This window comes from Oenanthe melanoleuca, chromosome 3, assembly GCF_029582105.1.
Source record: "Oenanthe melanoleuca isolate GR-GAL-2019-014 chromosome 3, OMel1.0, whole genome shotgun sequence".
Taxonomy (NCBI): Eukaryota; Metazoa; Chordata; class Aves; order Passeriformes; family Muscicapidae; genus Oenanthe; species Oenanthe melanoleuca.
This window is the reverse complement of record NC_079336.1, coordinates 19665742-19679564: the sequence shown is the minus strand read 5'-3', so window position 1 is coordinate 19679564 and position 13823 is coordinate 19665742. Positions and strand designations below refer to the sequence as shown.

The following is a 13823-nucleotide window of genomic DNA, read 5'->3' as shown; positions in this document are numbered from 1 at the left end:
GTGCAGATGCAGCTTAAGTTAACTGATGGTGTCAGTTGCTTGTGATCAGGATTTTAAGCATCACAGGCTGCTCTGAACAGCACTGCACAAGAGTGGTTGCTCCTACAAATCTTGGGGGTAATCCTCCTCATTAGTGCACACAGTCTGTGCTACCCAACTCTATAGGAAAAAAAAAAATCATCTCCTTAGAAAGGGAACACTAAAAAGCATTTAGTTAGTGTTGTCTGGCAGGCATGTTCCACACCTTGAAATGCACACAGATAGAGCAAACCAGAAAAGCCCACAGGAAACAAATTAAACAATTTGATTTGGAAGGCATGAACAAATGCAATTTTTCTACCCACATTAAAGGTGATCCTGATGCTCAAGTTGAAGCCCATGGAGTTTCTCTCCAATGTAGAATAAGAGAAAGGAAAAATGAAACATCTGTACTCTGTAAGCAAGTTTTTTGAATTTAAAAGCATAGTCATTATCTGCTTTTGGGCATTTAAGATACATAGGTTTCAGTGGAAATCAGGTACTTCAGTGCTTTGAGAAAACTCTGCTGGAGGCTCAGCTGAACTTTTTTATGTCAAAATACTCCTGAAATTGTATTTCCAGTAAATTCTTACAATGATTTCATCTGCCCTAAGGTGTGTCATTTTAATCCTAGGTGTTCCAGCTCATCTTGTAGGTTGGGACACACACTAATGATAACTGTGATTATCATTGGAGTATAACAGTATGTACCACAGGAGAACTTGCAGTTCTGCTGTCAAGGTCTGTTTTGCTGGAGGAAAAAAATCCCTTTGAACACCTTTGAAGGTCATGCTGTGAAAGACTAACTGCTTTATAGTGTGGTTTATGGAGCTTGGCCAAAGCAGTTGAAGCACTTTTGGTCGTGTATCGGCATTGTTGCATTTCAAATGGAGTCACACAGTAAATCTCCACTTGCTAGGAAATTTTCAGATCCTTTCATCTGAAGCTGTTTCAGTGTTGCTGAGTCAATACTCTTTGTTTTAGGAGGAAAAAAGTGTTTATTGCAATTTGGTAGATGGGCATGTCTTTAAAGAAAATGCTATTAATCAAATAAGCACAATTACAGGGCAGCAGCAACTAATTCTGAAAAATCTCGAGCTAGATTTCTCAAACTGAATACCAGATAGATCTGGCAGTGTGCATGCTGCATTTGTGAGGAAACAGGATGTGGATTCTACATGTAGATTCAAGCCCCTAAAGCTTGAAAGGTATAGGAACTAGACCAGAATTTTGAGCTGTGGCATGATACAGGCAGCTGATGATCCCAGATTAACAGTGGCACACTTCATACCAGCTTGGTACCTGTATGATACATGTCAAGTCTATGCTAGTAGGTATTTCTGTCTCCTGACTGGTCCCAAGTTCCAGATTGTTAGGCAACCATCCCACAGGAAGAAGGTTGTATGGATACATGCAAGGTTGCATCAGGATCAAGAAACTAGAGGCAGAAAGCCTATTCTGCAAATGGCACCACACAATTTACATCCACGTAGTTAATCAGTCCCTAAAATATACCAGGTAAGTGGCTTTGCCAGTGCAGGACAGGAGCAGCCCAGGCCAGGCTCAACCCCAGCCAGCCAACTACTACCTGTGATCACAGCTCAGAGCTCCAGTTGCTGCCCTAGTCCTGGCCAGTTTACTCACACAGACATTTTCCACCACGACATGTACAGGACACCTGCAAGGAGGACATTGTTTAAAGGGCTAATCATAGGCTTAGAGAGCAGCAATGGCTTTAATCTGTGTGCTTTTACAGACTCATCATATAGCTTCAAGTCAGGCAAATGTTTTTCAACTTATTTTCTTCCTAGCTACAGATACTAATCTGCCTTCTTAGAGGACTATTATTATGTGAAGTATTATTACTATGAAGCTATGTAAAGCAATCTAAAAATACTGCTATCAGCTCCACGGTATCACTCATTGCAATACAGACTAACTCATGCAGAACCCTCCATTACAGCTGCACCTTTCAAATGACTGATATTTCTCACCTGCAAATGCATTTTACAAAAACCAATTTGTCTATATGCAGTTAGAAAATTAAATAGGACAGAAGAGAGAGGAACAGTGAAGTTTAAACTCTGAACCACAGTTCAGGAAACCCTTCCCAATAATCAGGCCTCTCTCAAAGAGGCAGTAAGATGTTTCATCCCTCAGATTGTCACCATAAATAATGAACTGGAAATTCCCACTGGGACAGAATCTGTCTCCAGATGTGCACAGGTATCCTGCACTCATATGACTCAATGTTTTTTAGAGCTATGTATTAAAGAGATGTGGTATACGGCCAGGAGCAAAAAGGCAGGCTTTCCTAGCAACCAGAGAATTCCCAGTAACTCCCCTTGTTTATACTAGCACAGGTACACTTGAAAAGGCTACTGCTGGTCTGATAAACACAAGTCTCTGCATTTAAACACAATCATGGGATTATGCATGTATCCTTTAGGGCAGATTAATTAGAAAGAATTGCCTGTTAGCAACCAAAAATTAATTTCCTCTCTTAAAGTCTTTGCTCGGCAATACTCATTTTCAAAATTAATGCTTCTCATTTTTATGCAGCATGCATGCTGCCCAAGTGCTGATGCTTACTCCACATAGCATAGTAGAAATTCTACTGCTTAGACACCTTTTGGGTCCATTGCTACAGTAATCAAGCCTTATAATAAATGACTACATAATTTTCAGAAACCGCATTTACTGGCATTTAAATTGTAGAAATATAAATCTAAAAAAAATTTCATCTTTGCCATCCTAACCACACATCCTATTTTCTCTTGCATGAGTCCATTAGTACATATATAATTTATTAATACATGACCCAAATTCTTGCCTTCTAGTTAAAATGACAACCCAAAATGTTCTTCTGAAGTTAATTTTTATCATACTTTTATTCAACATTTTTATCAATTTATACTTTGAACATAAATACACAAGTTTTATGGCTCACGTTACAAAAGACATTACTATGTGTTAGAAAACATATACAGAATATATCATAGTGGTTACATTTGCTCCCCTTTTTTTCCTATTATTTTCGTAAGTTCTATTAATGGAGAAAAGCAGTATCAGAAAGCAAAATCCAACCTCCAAGCAGCACAGCCTACAACAGCTATAAGGATTTTTGCCAGCTGTAAGAGAAACTTTGGTTCCTGCCTGTTTTCATAGTAAGGTAATACCAGTAAGTTCCATGTCAAAAAGAAACATTGCACCTTGTGCTCAGTTAGTGGCTAAAATCTAGTTCACGACAAGATGTATTTTTAAAGACAGACATACAGCTTCTCTTTTGCTTTACAGCTTAATAAGATAAATAGGTATTTTCAAAATAGGGGAATTGAATGAGGGACCCATTCTTTTCTTATGGAAGTCACTGCCAAAACTCCAATGTTATTTCAGAAGAGCAGATTTGTACTTTGTTTTTACTGTTCAACTGATAGAACTGAAGAAAATTATATTTCAGCTGACAGGATAAATGTCTCCACAACTCTCAAGAATTACTGCTAGAGGATCCTGTAATAACACCACGCATGGATTTCCAGTTGAGCGTGTGGTGGACTCTACTTACTGCTCCTAGTGATCAAGATCCATCAGGGAGTAGATGTGATTCTCCAGTCCTGAAGGCAGGGACATGGAAATACCATGCCCAAGGAGCATGCAAAATAAAACCTGTGGTCTTTTTGCTGCAGTGTAGCCAAGGGATACTAGATTATATATGCTTTATACACAGAAGAATCTTTAAACTTGTTTTTCAGTATACATACATTAAACTGTACAATGTAGTGCTTCCACACAGTGGGCAAAGAGCAGCTCCCGGGGCCATAGCTATGGAAGAGTATAGAAAATCAAACTGGCTTTGATCTCTCAAGCCAGGGGAGCCTAGGCAGTAGGTCAGGGAGAAGAAGAAAAGTCGGGGAAAATGTTGCCAGCTGCCTGGCTTAGAGGCAGTCTGCTTTTTCCTTTTTTTTTTCCCCCTACCAGGACTCAAGCCAACACTAAGCCTATGCCAACACTGACAAAACCCAACTGAAGTTGCAAGACACACAGCAAAAGACATAGAATAAAAGCAGAAAACAGTAATGAAGACCCTAAGCCTACAATCCCATCTGCAACAAGTATCCTTTGTGACTCATTGAAATCCATTCTATTATGGATCAATAGAGGATGTAGGCAAAGCCTCTGAAATAGGATGCATATCTGATTTTGAAATATCTATTTTGGTGCCACTTAGCAGGCAAAGACTGCCTTCACCAGCATTCCCTCTGTCCCACTCAGTGGTGTCAGGCATCAGGGAAGACCTGATGTTAGCCCAGTGCTCTGTCAAACTTGCTCAATCAGCCTACACACAGATTTTTGGGTCACCTTGACAGAGGTATGCTTTTTTAAGCAGACAAGACTGAAAATTTTAGACATACGCAAATCTGCTGCAAAATTAAGAAAATAAAATTCCTCAACATTTTAAAAGCCCCAACCCTACTACTATATCCAACAAAATGCCTCAGTCTCTAGTACTGTTTGTCTTGAAATGGCACATGCTGGGAAACACTGCCATTATGGTTGATAGTGATTTAAACTAGGCAGATTGAAACAAAACATAGTAGAATCAATGCTTTGAATTAGAAGTAGCAGAAACAATTTCAGGGCAAATCACCCTCTTACTGGATAATAATGGTACCAAAGTAGCCAGAAGTTTTATTTTGTTCTAGTCAATGCATCTGACAAATGTTCTACTTCACATATACTTAAAGGGCATTTTACTTAATTGATGGACAGTATTACAGTTCTAAACAAAACTGAAACTAAATCATTCTAATTTCTCTGTATTTCAGTCTACTGATGAGGGAAAAGAATGATCCCAGTGACTATTCAACAAGTTACCTGAAGTTATCTGCATTAAACAGATTTTGACTGAAGGATGTGTCTCATCACCATTTCCAGCAATGTCTTTATGAGCTGAAGCCTTTGTCTTGTATTTCACATGTGCATAGACTAGTGCAACAGGCAATTTCAGTACAAATCCCAAATTCAAAGTTTCCTTTGGAAATACATCAATTCATTAATAAAATATTGATTAGATCACTACTTAGAATTCATGCTTTTAACAGCACCAAAGCAACAACTTACCCATCTGAGGGAATGAAGCTGTGCACCCCATTTTCCCAATACCCATTTACAGGACCGTGCTTTGCTGAAATTAGGTGAAAAGAAGTGCTTGCTACTCAGGTATGACCATATCTCTGCTGTTGCTGCTACACTGTGACATTATTTTGATAGATGCTTGCCTGGGGACACAGCACAACTCAGCTAATGTTTGATTTACAGTGATTACTTGGAATTCCTATAGATATTCCTATATTAGTATATATCTTCCAGATTAATGACTTACTTAATAACTTCATTATTAATTTACTGGATGTGCATGCCTCCTTAAAAATGTTACAATCCATATTTAACTTTGATATTGAGTTGCAGAGGGAGGATGTGTTAGCAGCCCTAAAATGCACAGCTGTCCTGTATCTGCACTTTCTATTTGCCCAAAGCCATCCTTGCAACTTTCTGTATAACAAAAACAAGTCACATACACATTGCACCTACCAAGAAAATTAACGTGCCTTTTGTACTGCAACATTTCTAATAATACTGAGCATTAGAAATTAGTGTTTTAAAAAAAAATCTATGTTCTGTGTTGAAATAAACAGATACCAATTAATTAATTTAGCCAGTTTTGCCCCAACCAAACTCAGGCTTGTGGAATGAAGTTTTAAAATATTATAGTTCCTGCCAAATTAATATTAGCTCACACTAGATTACTTATTTAAAAATATTTGCTAATTTGTTAAAATCTACTGTTCCATGCAATATGTCACTTTGGAAAAAGTAGGAACAACTGATTTATGTATGCAGAAACCAGCATGAAACATGGTATATCTTCCCCACCTTCCCTAAGTGCTATAGAACATAATTAAGATATTTATAAATGTGAGTATAAATAAGGTAAGAGATTCTAAAACCATTTAAAAGTCCCTAACAGTTCCTTTTTTCTAAGAATCAAAGACAGCACCAATAGCTAAACATTTTCCAATACTCCAACACTGAAGAATGTTCTAAGTATGTGAAGACTGTCTTGCACCCTTAATCCTGTGGTCCAAGCCTACTGAAATTGCTCCCAGGTGTCCTAAAACTGGCATTAGCCACAAAAGGATGTTACACTTTTTTTAATAGCAAAGCCAATATTGGATTTAGTTCAGTTAGACATTTAATAGTGGGATTTGCCAGACCATCACTGAAGACACTAGTTCATCTTGTCGCTGCTGTTTGGTCTTTTTGTTCACTCTTCTGTGTCCTTGGCCACCAGAAATTACTAATACTGAACTTGCTTTCATTTTCTTAGATTTCTGTCTTTTACTTTTAAATGAGATATTTTGATCCTTCAAAAGCTCATAAATATTACTGTCCTCTGGTCTGTGTTCTAGGGAACTTGATCCATGAGACAAAGTAAGGGATCCAGAAGATGATGACAAGTCACTTCTTTGTGCAATGGACCCTATTGAATCCCCCAGCCAAACTGCAGTGTCCTGAGTGTTACTAAGGGAAGAGCCTGGTCTTTCACTGTGCAGAATGTTCTTTTGGTCGTCATCCTTAGATTCTGAGCCAGGGGGGAGGCTGTTCCTCAATTTGTTTCTGTTCTTCTTGTTTATAGATGTAGCTGTTACAAGAAACTTGACTGGGCTATTGTGTGCATGGTATGACACCATTCCTCTTCCTGGAGCCAAAAGAAAAGACACAATTAAAGAACATAATTCCTCAGACCACAGTGTTCTACCATAATTAGTCCATGAAATTTGCTCAGAATAGCATAACTTTTAAAGCCCTATTATATGCATCCAGTCTTTTGCCTTGTGTGGACACTATTTACAGAAAAAAATAAGTACAAAAATAATGTTCTACCACAAGTGTTTTAGGACTAATATATCAGCTGAAATATGGCACATAAACTTTAGATGATGTATTTTTGTGCTCTGTTCTCACTACATGAGCATGAGCACAGAAACACTGCTGACTTTTTAGATGGCATCAACACAAATGTAGCACTGAGTTTTCTCCAGTAATTCCCACATATTTTGTGTACCCCAAATCAATCCTGTTCTTACCTCTGTACCTCTCCAGGACAGTATAAAAACATCTGTTTCATTGTAACAGACTCATACACACTGTACAAGAAGAACTGAAACTCATCCTTCTGATTTTCTAGTTATCATTACAGATTCATAAGGAATTGACTGAAAAATAATTTTTTAATTTTTTTAAAGTATTTAATCTGTGGGATATTGGTGGTACAAGGAATATTTACACAGTGCAAATCATTTGAATGCATGAAAAACAAATTGCACATGGCCAAATTGAGAAGCTGTAAGAGTATCAATAGATGTGCCTTTTACAGCAAAAAAAAAAGGGAGAAAAAAAACTGCATTCTACCAAGTAAGCTAAAATATGAAAAAGAGCAAGGTTAGCAAGGGGAAAAGCCCATAAACCTTATAAATCATTACATCCATCCCTAACTCCCAAATGCATTTCATGTTATAAGAAAACACATTCTGCTTTTACAGGAAGTAGAATCATATAAAGATTAATTATTGCTATTGGAAACATAATGAGGAAAAGCCACAGTTTTTAAACTCAAAGTACTACAAAACCAGATCTCTAAATGTAATATTGATAGATCTGTGAAATCTGACAAATCTTGATCCCAGATAAATGCAAGAACATATGACATAAACCAAAATAAAAAAACAGAAAATGGAAAAATGAGAGATTTTTTGTTTCTGCAACTATGCATATTCTTGCAATTGCATTTATTTCCACCTAAGAGAGGTTCCAGATTTTTACAAAGCCTTTATCCTGTCTCATACCAGATTATTGCTGCGTATTTTGCTGAACACAGAGGATTTCATTTTCATTTTGTGAAGTTACATAAGCTTTTTTTTTTTCCCCTGGAGAAAGCTGCAAACAGCTTGTCTCATAAAATCTGCCAGCTTCCCTCTGCAACACAGAAGCTTGAGCAGAATTCTGAATCCAAAACACTGGGGAAAAGCCCCTATTAAACACACTTTTAAAACCTTGCTTCTGGTAGTATCTTAAGCATTTGTATAGTGATACAGCAGCATTCGTGTGTTTGTATTTCAAAGGGGATAATATGAAAGTAACTCATAAATACATCTCTCCAGAATGCAAAAACCTTGATCACTATTTATAAAATGAAATATATACTCTCATATGTTCCAAGCCTCCAGTTTGGGGAAAAGGGAACACAAACAATTTACTCAAAAACCAGTCAGACAACCTGCTCATTTTTCAGTATCTGTGTCTCTAAACCTAATGAACCTATTTTCCCTAAATCTGGAAAAAAGACTGACTGCATTCTCTTCTCATCCCCAGATATTTGGCTGTAATATGACAGGATTAATGCCTATCCTTTAAAGAAAAACAGTTGTCCCCTCTCAAACAGGTGAGACAAAACTAGACAAGTATGTGGATAATACTGTAAAGCTTGGAAAGAACAAGTATAATTTCATCACACAGCTCTAACTTTTATCTAAAAAAACCATATAATTTGGCAGGTTCATTTAAGTTACTGGCAGAAGAGAAGTGACATCTTCAGTACTCGATCTGTTTGAGAAATTTCACTCACCAGTTACTTTGGGAATCCCCTGCAAGCGTGGCACTGGTAAGGCGACTATTATACCCAGGTTTGTCCCAACCAGCAGTAACCCATGGCACACCAGGAGGCTGGTCACAGACACACGCTGCTGCCCTGTGGAGTTTACAAGTGCTCCGTTACTGAACAGTCATGACCTTTGCCCAGATCAAAGCAATTTCAGGCAAACACAATCAGCTGTACCATCTCAATTCAGCAAAGCACTCATCACAAAGGCAAATATTTTCCTGGATTATGGCATTACACTTTACATAGATGACAATTTAAATATTACTAAACTTCTGAAACATTCTGCCCCAAATCTCTGAATAACAGCATTTAAAAGTAGACACAGACTGTCTCTACAAATATGCTTTTATGAATAGGCTATGTTTGTATATTCCCAATAACAAAACTGAAAGGCATTTCACTTCACAATACTCAGCAACATTCTATACTCAAGACTCAAGCCTGTTCACAATTACTTTTTTCTCCTAGTTTTTAATCTGTGAAACTCTATCAGCAGTGCTGTATCCACCTGTCTAAGTTTGGGTGTCCGCATACAAGAATGCCATTGGCATATTGGAAGAAGTCCAATGGAAAGCAACCAAAATGATCAGAGGACTGGAGATATTAAAGGAAGTGCTGTCTGCAGCTACCTGATAGAAGGATGTGCAGAAGTCAGATTATATCCACATGTGCACAGTACATGATACAACATGCCCAAATTTAGAGCATGGGAAAATTGTATTCTATGCAGGGGAAACCTGTATCACTGAAAAGGTGGTCAAAAACTTCAATGGGTTTCTCAGAGAGGTGGTGGGATCTCCATCCTATCCAAAAGTATTAAAAATTTGACTGGACAAGACCTTGAACAAACAGGTCCAATCCAGCCATCTTCATGAAGGATGAAGACAGCCCTCAGAGTAAGTTCCAATCAAAATTACTCTATTATTCTTGCTCTATGATTATATGCATTTTCTACAACAATATTTACATGATTGCAATTTTTCTAATGTAATTTTTGCTGGCAATGCTGACTAAAAATATATTTGATTCAGTTTAGATGAATTTTCAAAATGGCCTTGACAAGTTTCAGAAATGAAAACTGATTGGCCCAAACTTCTGCCCAAGTTTATGAGGAGGAACATTTAAACTCTGCTCAAAGCTCAAAGAGTTCCAGGTTCAAAACATACACAATCTTGGATTTATTATTAACTCTACATGCAAGAGAGCAGTCATTCCATCATCATAGCTCTCAAGTTGTGAATCACTTCATTAGTAGGTCAAGAATTTGAATTCTATGTTTGATTCAACTTGAGTGAACCCTCATGTTCAACACTTTGGAGAAGGATTTTAATTATGGTGTTTTACAAATGAATGCATTTTCTGTCTTGTCCTTCAAAGCTGAGCTAATTTACATCCAAGAATATATGAATTACAGACTCACTGGAAAAGCAGGGAAGGAGCAGCTTGACAGTTGCCCAAAAAAGCACTTGACTGGAAAATAGGAGGCGGACCACAGTCCAAGTCTTTCCTCAGAGAACTTTACAAAACCAAAGTATTAACCCAGCAATGATATATTCTAAGCAGCTCACATAGGATCTCATCTGGAATCCAAGGTCTGTCTACCTAAAAGCACATCCTAAAACACCCTAAAGGCACAATGATTAGGTCATCCTGGTCAGGAGTAACAAGGACAAGTAAGTTTAAAAGGCTCCATTTACTTGTGCAGACCTTCAAAGACTCCTGTGTTGAGTTCCATGAACTATAGGTGTTTATGCTGGTAGGATTCATTGTCCCTCCTCAGCTAAATAAGCAAGGATGGTCTGTCTTGTATACAAATTACAAATCTTTTGAAGTTTATCCTTTCAATGGGTTTGTTGTTTAGTTGGGTTTGGTGTTAGAGGGTTTTTTTGTTTTGGCTTTTTTGAGATATTAATGGGATTAATTTAGTTTCCAAAACAAAGCACAGAAAGGCACTCTTTCAGCACAAAAATCCCAACAGTAATGCCCAAACACCTCTGTGTTCTGGAGTTTTCAAAATCAGTATTTGAATTCTGTGATTTAGAGCTCAGGCTTGCTCAAGTTATTTACGATGTGTGAGTCCTCTCCTACCAGTTGTACCACAGCAAGTGCAAGCTAAGGTTTACTTAGAGCCTGTTTCACAAACTACACAAATACTTGTGTATTAATTTTTAATATTATCAAAAGCTCCAAGTACACTCTTGCCTCTCAATCCTCTGCAGAAGCAAGACGCTCCTATTTTTAAACAACAGAACTTTAATGCTATTTAAGCATTTAAAAGATAAAATTCATGATTTCATACTCCAAACCTGAAGCAACTTTTAGACAATAATTTTTACCTGGCAAATATGTGCTACTGTTTCCATAGGAAAACCCAGCAAATTATCAGACAGCAACTTAGACTCTTAAACACTGAGCACAACCTAAAGCATGAAACAGCTACAGTGAGGTCAAAAAAAAAAATTGTTTGATGTGAAATATTGGAAAAGCAGGAAACATCTGCATCTGAGAAGATACTCTGAAATAACAAAAAAACCACTAAAAAAACATATATACATACATATGGATTAAAAAAAAAGACTAACTTAAAATATTAATTTATGTGCTAGCCAAGGTTTGAAATCATACTTATCTTTGTTATTTTCTGACTTTTTGTTTTGATCTATTTCAAATACAGAGAGAAATAATCAATCAAAATCCCCAGAATGCATTATGCAATAAGCAGACAAATTAACAAGCTAAGAAGGGAAAATGATACATATATTCCAAAACCAATAAAATACTCCTCTTTAAATAGCAACTTTTAGATCACACTGTCTCAATGAGGAAAAAAATTAAAACCTGTAAAATAATCTGACCAAGATCTTGACTTTACAAGAACTGAAGCCAATAATTGAGTGTAAGGTCTGCTCTGTGTTCACGCTTCTCAGGTGTCTATTACAACAACCACCAGAGCTGGATAAATCCTCACAGATCTGAATTCAACCCCAAGTAGGTGCAAGGACATTGCTGCATATCCTTTACATGGCCATGCTGCTCTTACAATGCAAAAAAACAGCCCACTGTACAGATCTATTGGGCTGACATAAAGTTTTCTCATCTTTTTATCACTTCCCAGCAGTGATCATAAAGCATTGCATGGTCTGGAACCTGGCAAAATGGGAAAAAAGCAAGCTGTAAAGCCTCATAGTAGAGTTGGTTTTCCTTAGAGAGGAAATGATGCTTTTTTTCCTTTGCTTTTGCCATCTGTTTCCAGGAAACACACATGCCATTAGAGGATATATGGATATAAACAGAATACAGCAAGTTAAGCAGAAATAATCTCTTCATTAAACAGGTACCCTGTCATCATCCACATGAGCAAGTATCAAGGTCACAGTAATTACAGTGGTCTCCTTAAAAGGGCAAATTCTTTTAGAGTTGAGAGCAAAAATATGTTTAAGGATCTTCTTTAATAAAATACTGACCATGACTATGAAAAAACAAGTGGTCTTTTCATGTACAGTATGATTATTTTGGTGTGAGCTGTGACAAAGGCTGGTGAAAAAGTGCCTTTGTTGATCCTTCAGCTACAGATTTTACATTTAAGCATAAACTTGCTCTATACTCAGAAGTGGACTGCAACAGATTTAAAATTACTTCCAGCAGGTAAAAGAATCTGCCAGACACAGTCTGTTTTTTTGCATTACTAATCTTCACCAAATCATAAGGACAATTAACTTCTGTGCTAGTTCACTCCCCTGTGATTCTGTCCTTTACAAGACAGAGAGCTGTGATATTTAAAACTGTCTTCTCCTAAGAACAAAACTGGGAAAATTTAGTGCTATAAAAATTCATTATTAAGGTTATGAGACCCTCCTACTCTGTTTAGTTACTGTAGTTATCTTTTAAGTACAGTACTGTAACTCACAGTAATAATTTCTAAGAGTGACAGTAAGTTTTTCTTTTACTTTTAACAACAAAAATTTCATTAACTTAATGAAGCAATGTTCCTCTTATTTACATTACTTGAAATGAAGACACAGTTGACATCTCTAGGGAACCTAATGGGCCAGTATTACATATTGTTACTACTAAAATCCTGGGAAAAGTCTAGCTTCTTCAAATTATATAGAAATCTTGCCTTTTAAAATATCTCTTCTTAAGACTCTTAGCAATATTTTTACACCAATTTCTTCTCTCATTTCAACACCACTTGAATTTTTACTTGTCTATTATTTCTGCATATTAAGGAACTTCAGATGAATTTCAGAAAGCTAACAGAGCTGTTTCCTTTAAAACTAAACATCATAAAAATTTCTCATGAAGGCAAATACATATATTGTAAATATACAGCTATTTCACCATGTTGTCATTCAGTTCCCCTTTGTTGGTTTTTTATCCTTTTTTTTATCTCATTATATACTACACAGAACTTAATTTATTCTTTAGCTCCTTTTAGTTCTGAAACTGCTGCTTTAGTCCTTACTGCTGCTTTGTTATGTAAACCTCCTACTACTCTGTCCTTTAGCTTTTTTTCTTGTTGCATTTTTGAGATCATATAAAGAGGCCTGAGAGCTGCTGCTAAATAATTGAAATGCAGTTCATTTTTAGAAAGGAGGCTCCCTTTGAACATCTGCTGTAATAATGTCTTATTCCCGAAATAAACTCCTATTTCCATTCACTGGTGTGCTTTCTATGAAGACACTGAGGAAAAAAAAAAATGGAACTAAAATGGGTGAGAATGACACCAAGGAGCTATAATTAGCTAAAACTCTTTTACAAAAATAATGGTATATTATATCAGCAGTTTTATTGCCATGGCAATGAACACAAAGCTAAATTTCAAAATATTTTTATATGCAGAAAATAGATAAAAGGGAGGTCTTACTTCCCTTTTTACCCCCGCTATGAACAGCATAACATAAAAAAAGTTAATCATTTTACAACTGATCTTGATTTCTTTGCACAACTCTGATGAATACAATCAAATTATGTATTTAAAGGCAGGTGATTTGCTGATGTTCAATGCTGGAGCTATGGTCAAACACCACATGTAAAAAGCATCCTGTATAGAACATGACAAACAGACACAATTTATAATGGA

General features: G+C 36.7%; 1 protein-coding gene across 2 annotated transcripts in view; it reads right to left on the bottom strand.

Annotated features, from left to right (window-relative positions):
• Positions 1-2890: 2890 nt before the first annotated feature.
• Positions 2891-13823, bottom strand: part of ARHGEF10 (Rho guanine nucleotide exchange factor 10) — a 106292-nt gene continuing 95359 nt past the window's right edge. For both annotated transcript variants that reach the window (XM_056487997.1, XM_056487998.1), the window contains 2 exons: positions 8705-8827; positions 2891-6778 (listed from right to left, as the gene is read on the bottom strand). In XM_056487997.1, the coding sequence (XP_056343972.1) occupies positions 6264-6778; positions 8705-8827 (638 nt within the window). In that variant the 3' untranslated portion in view covers positions 2891-6263. The remainder of the gene's footprint in view (positions 6779-8704; positions 8828-13823) is intronic.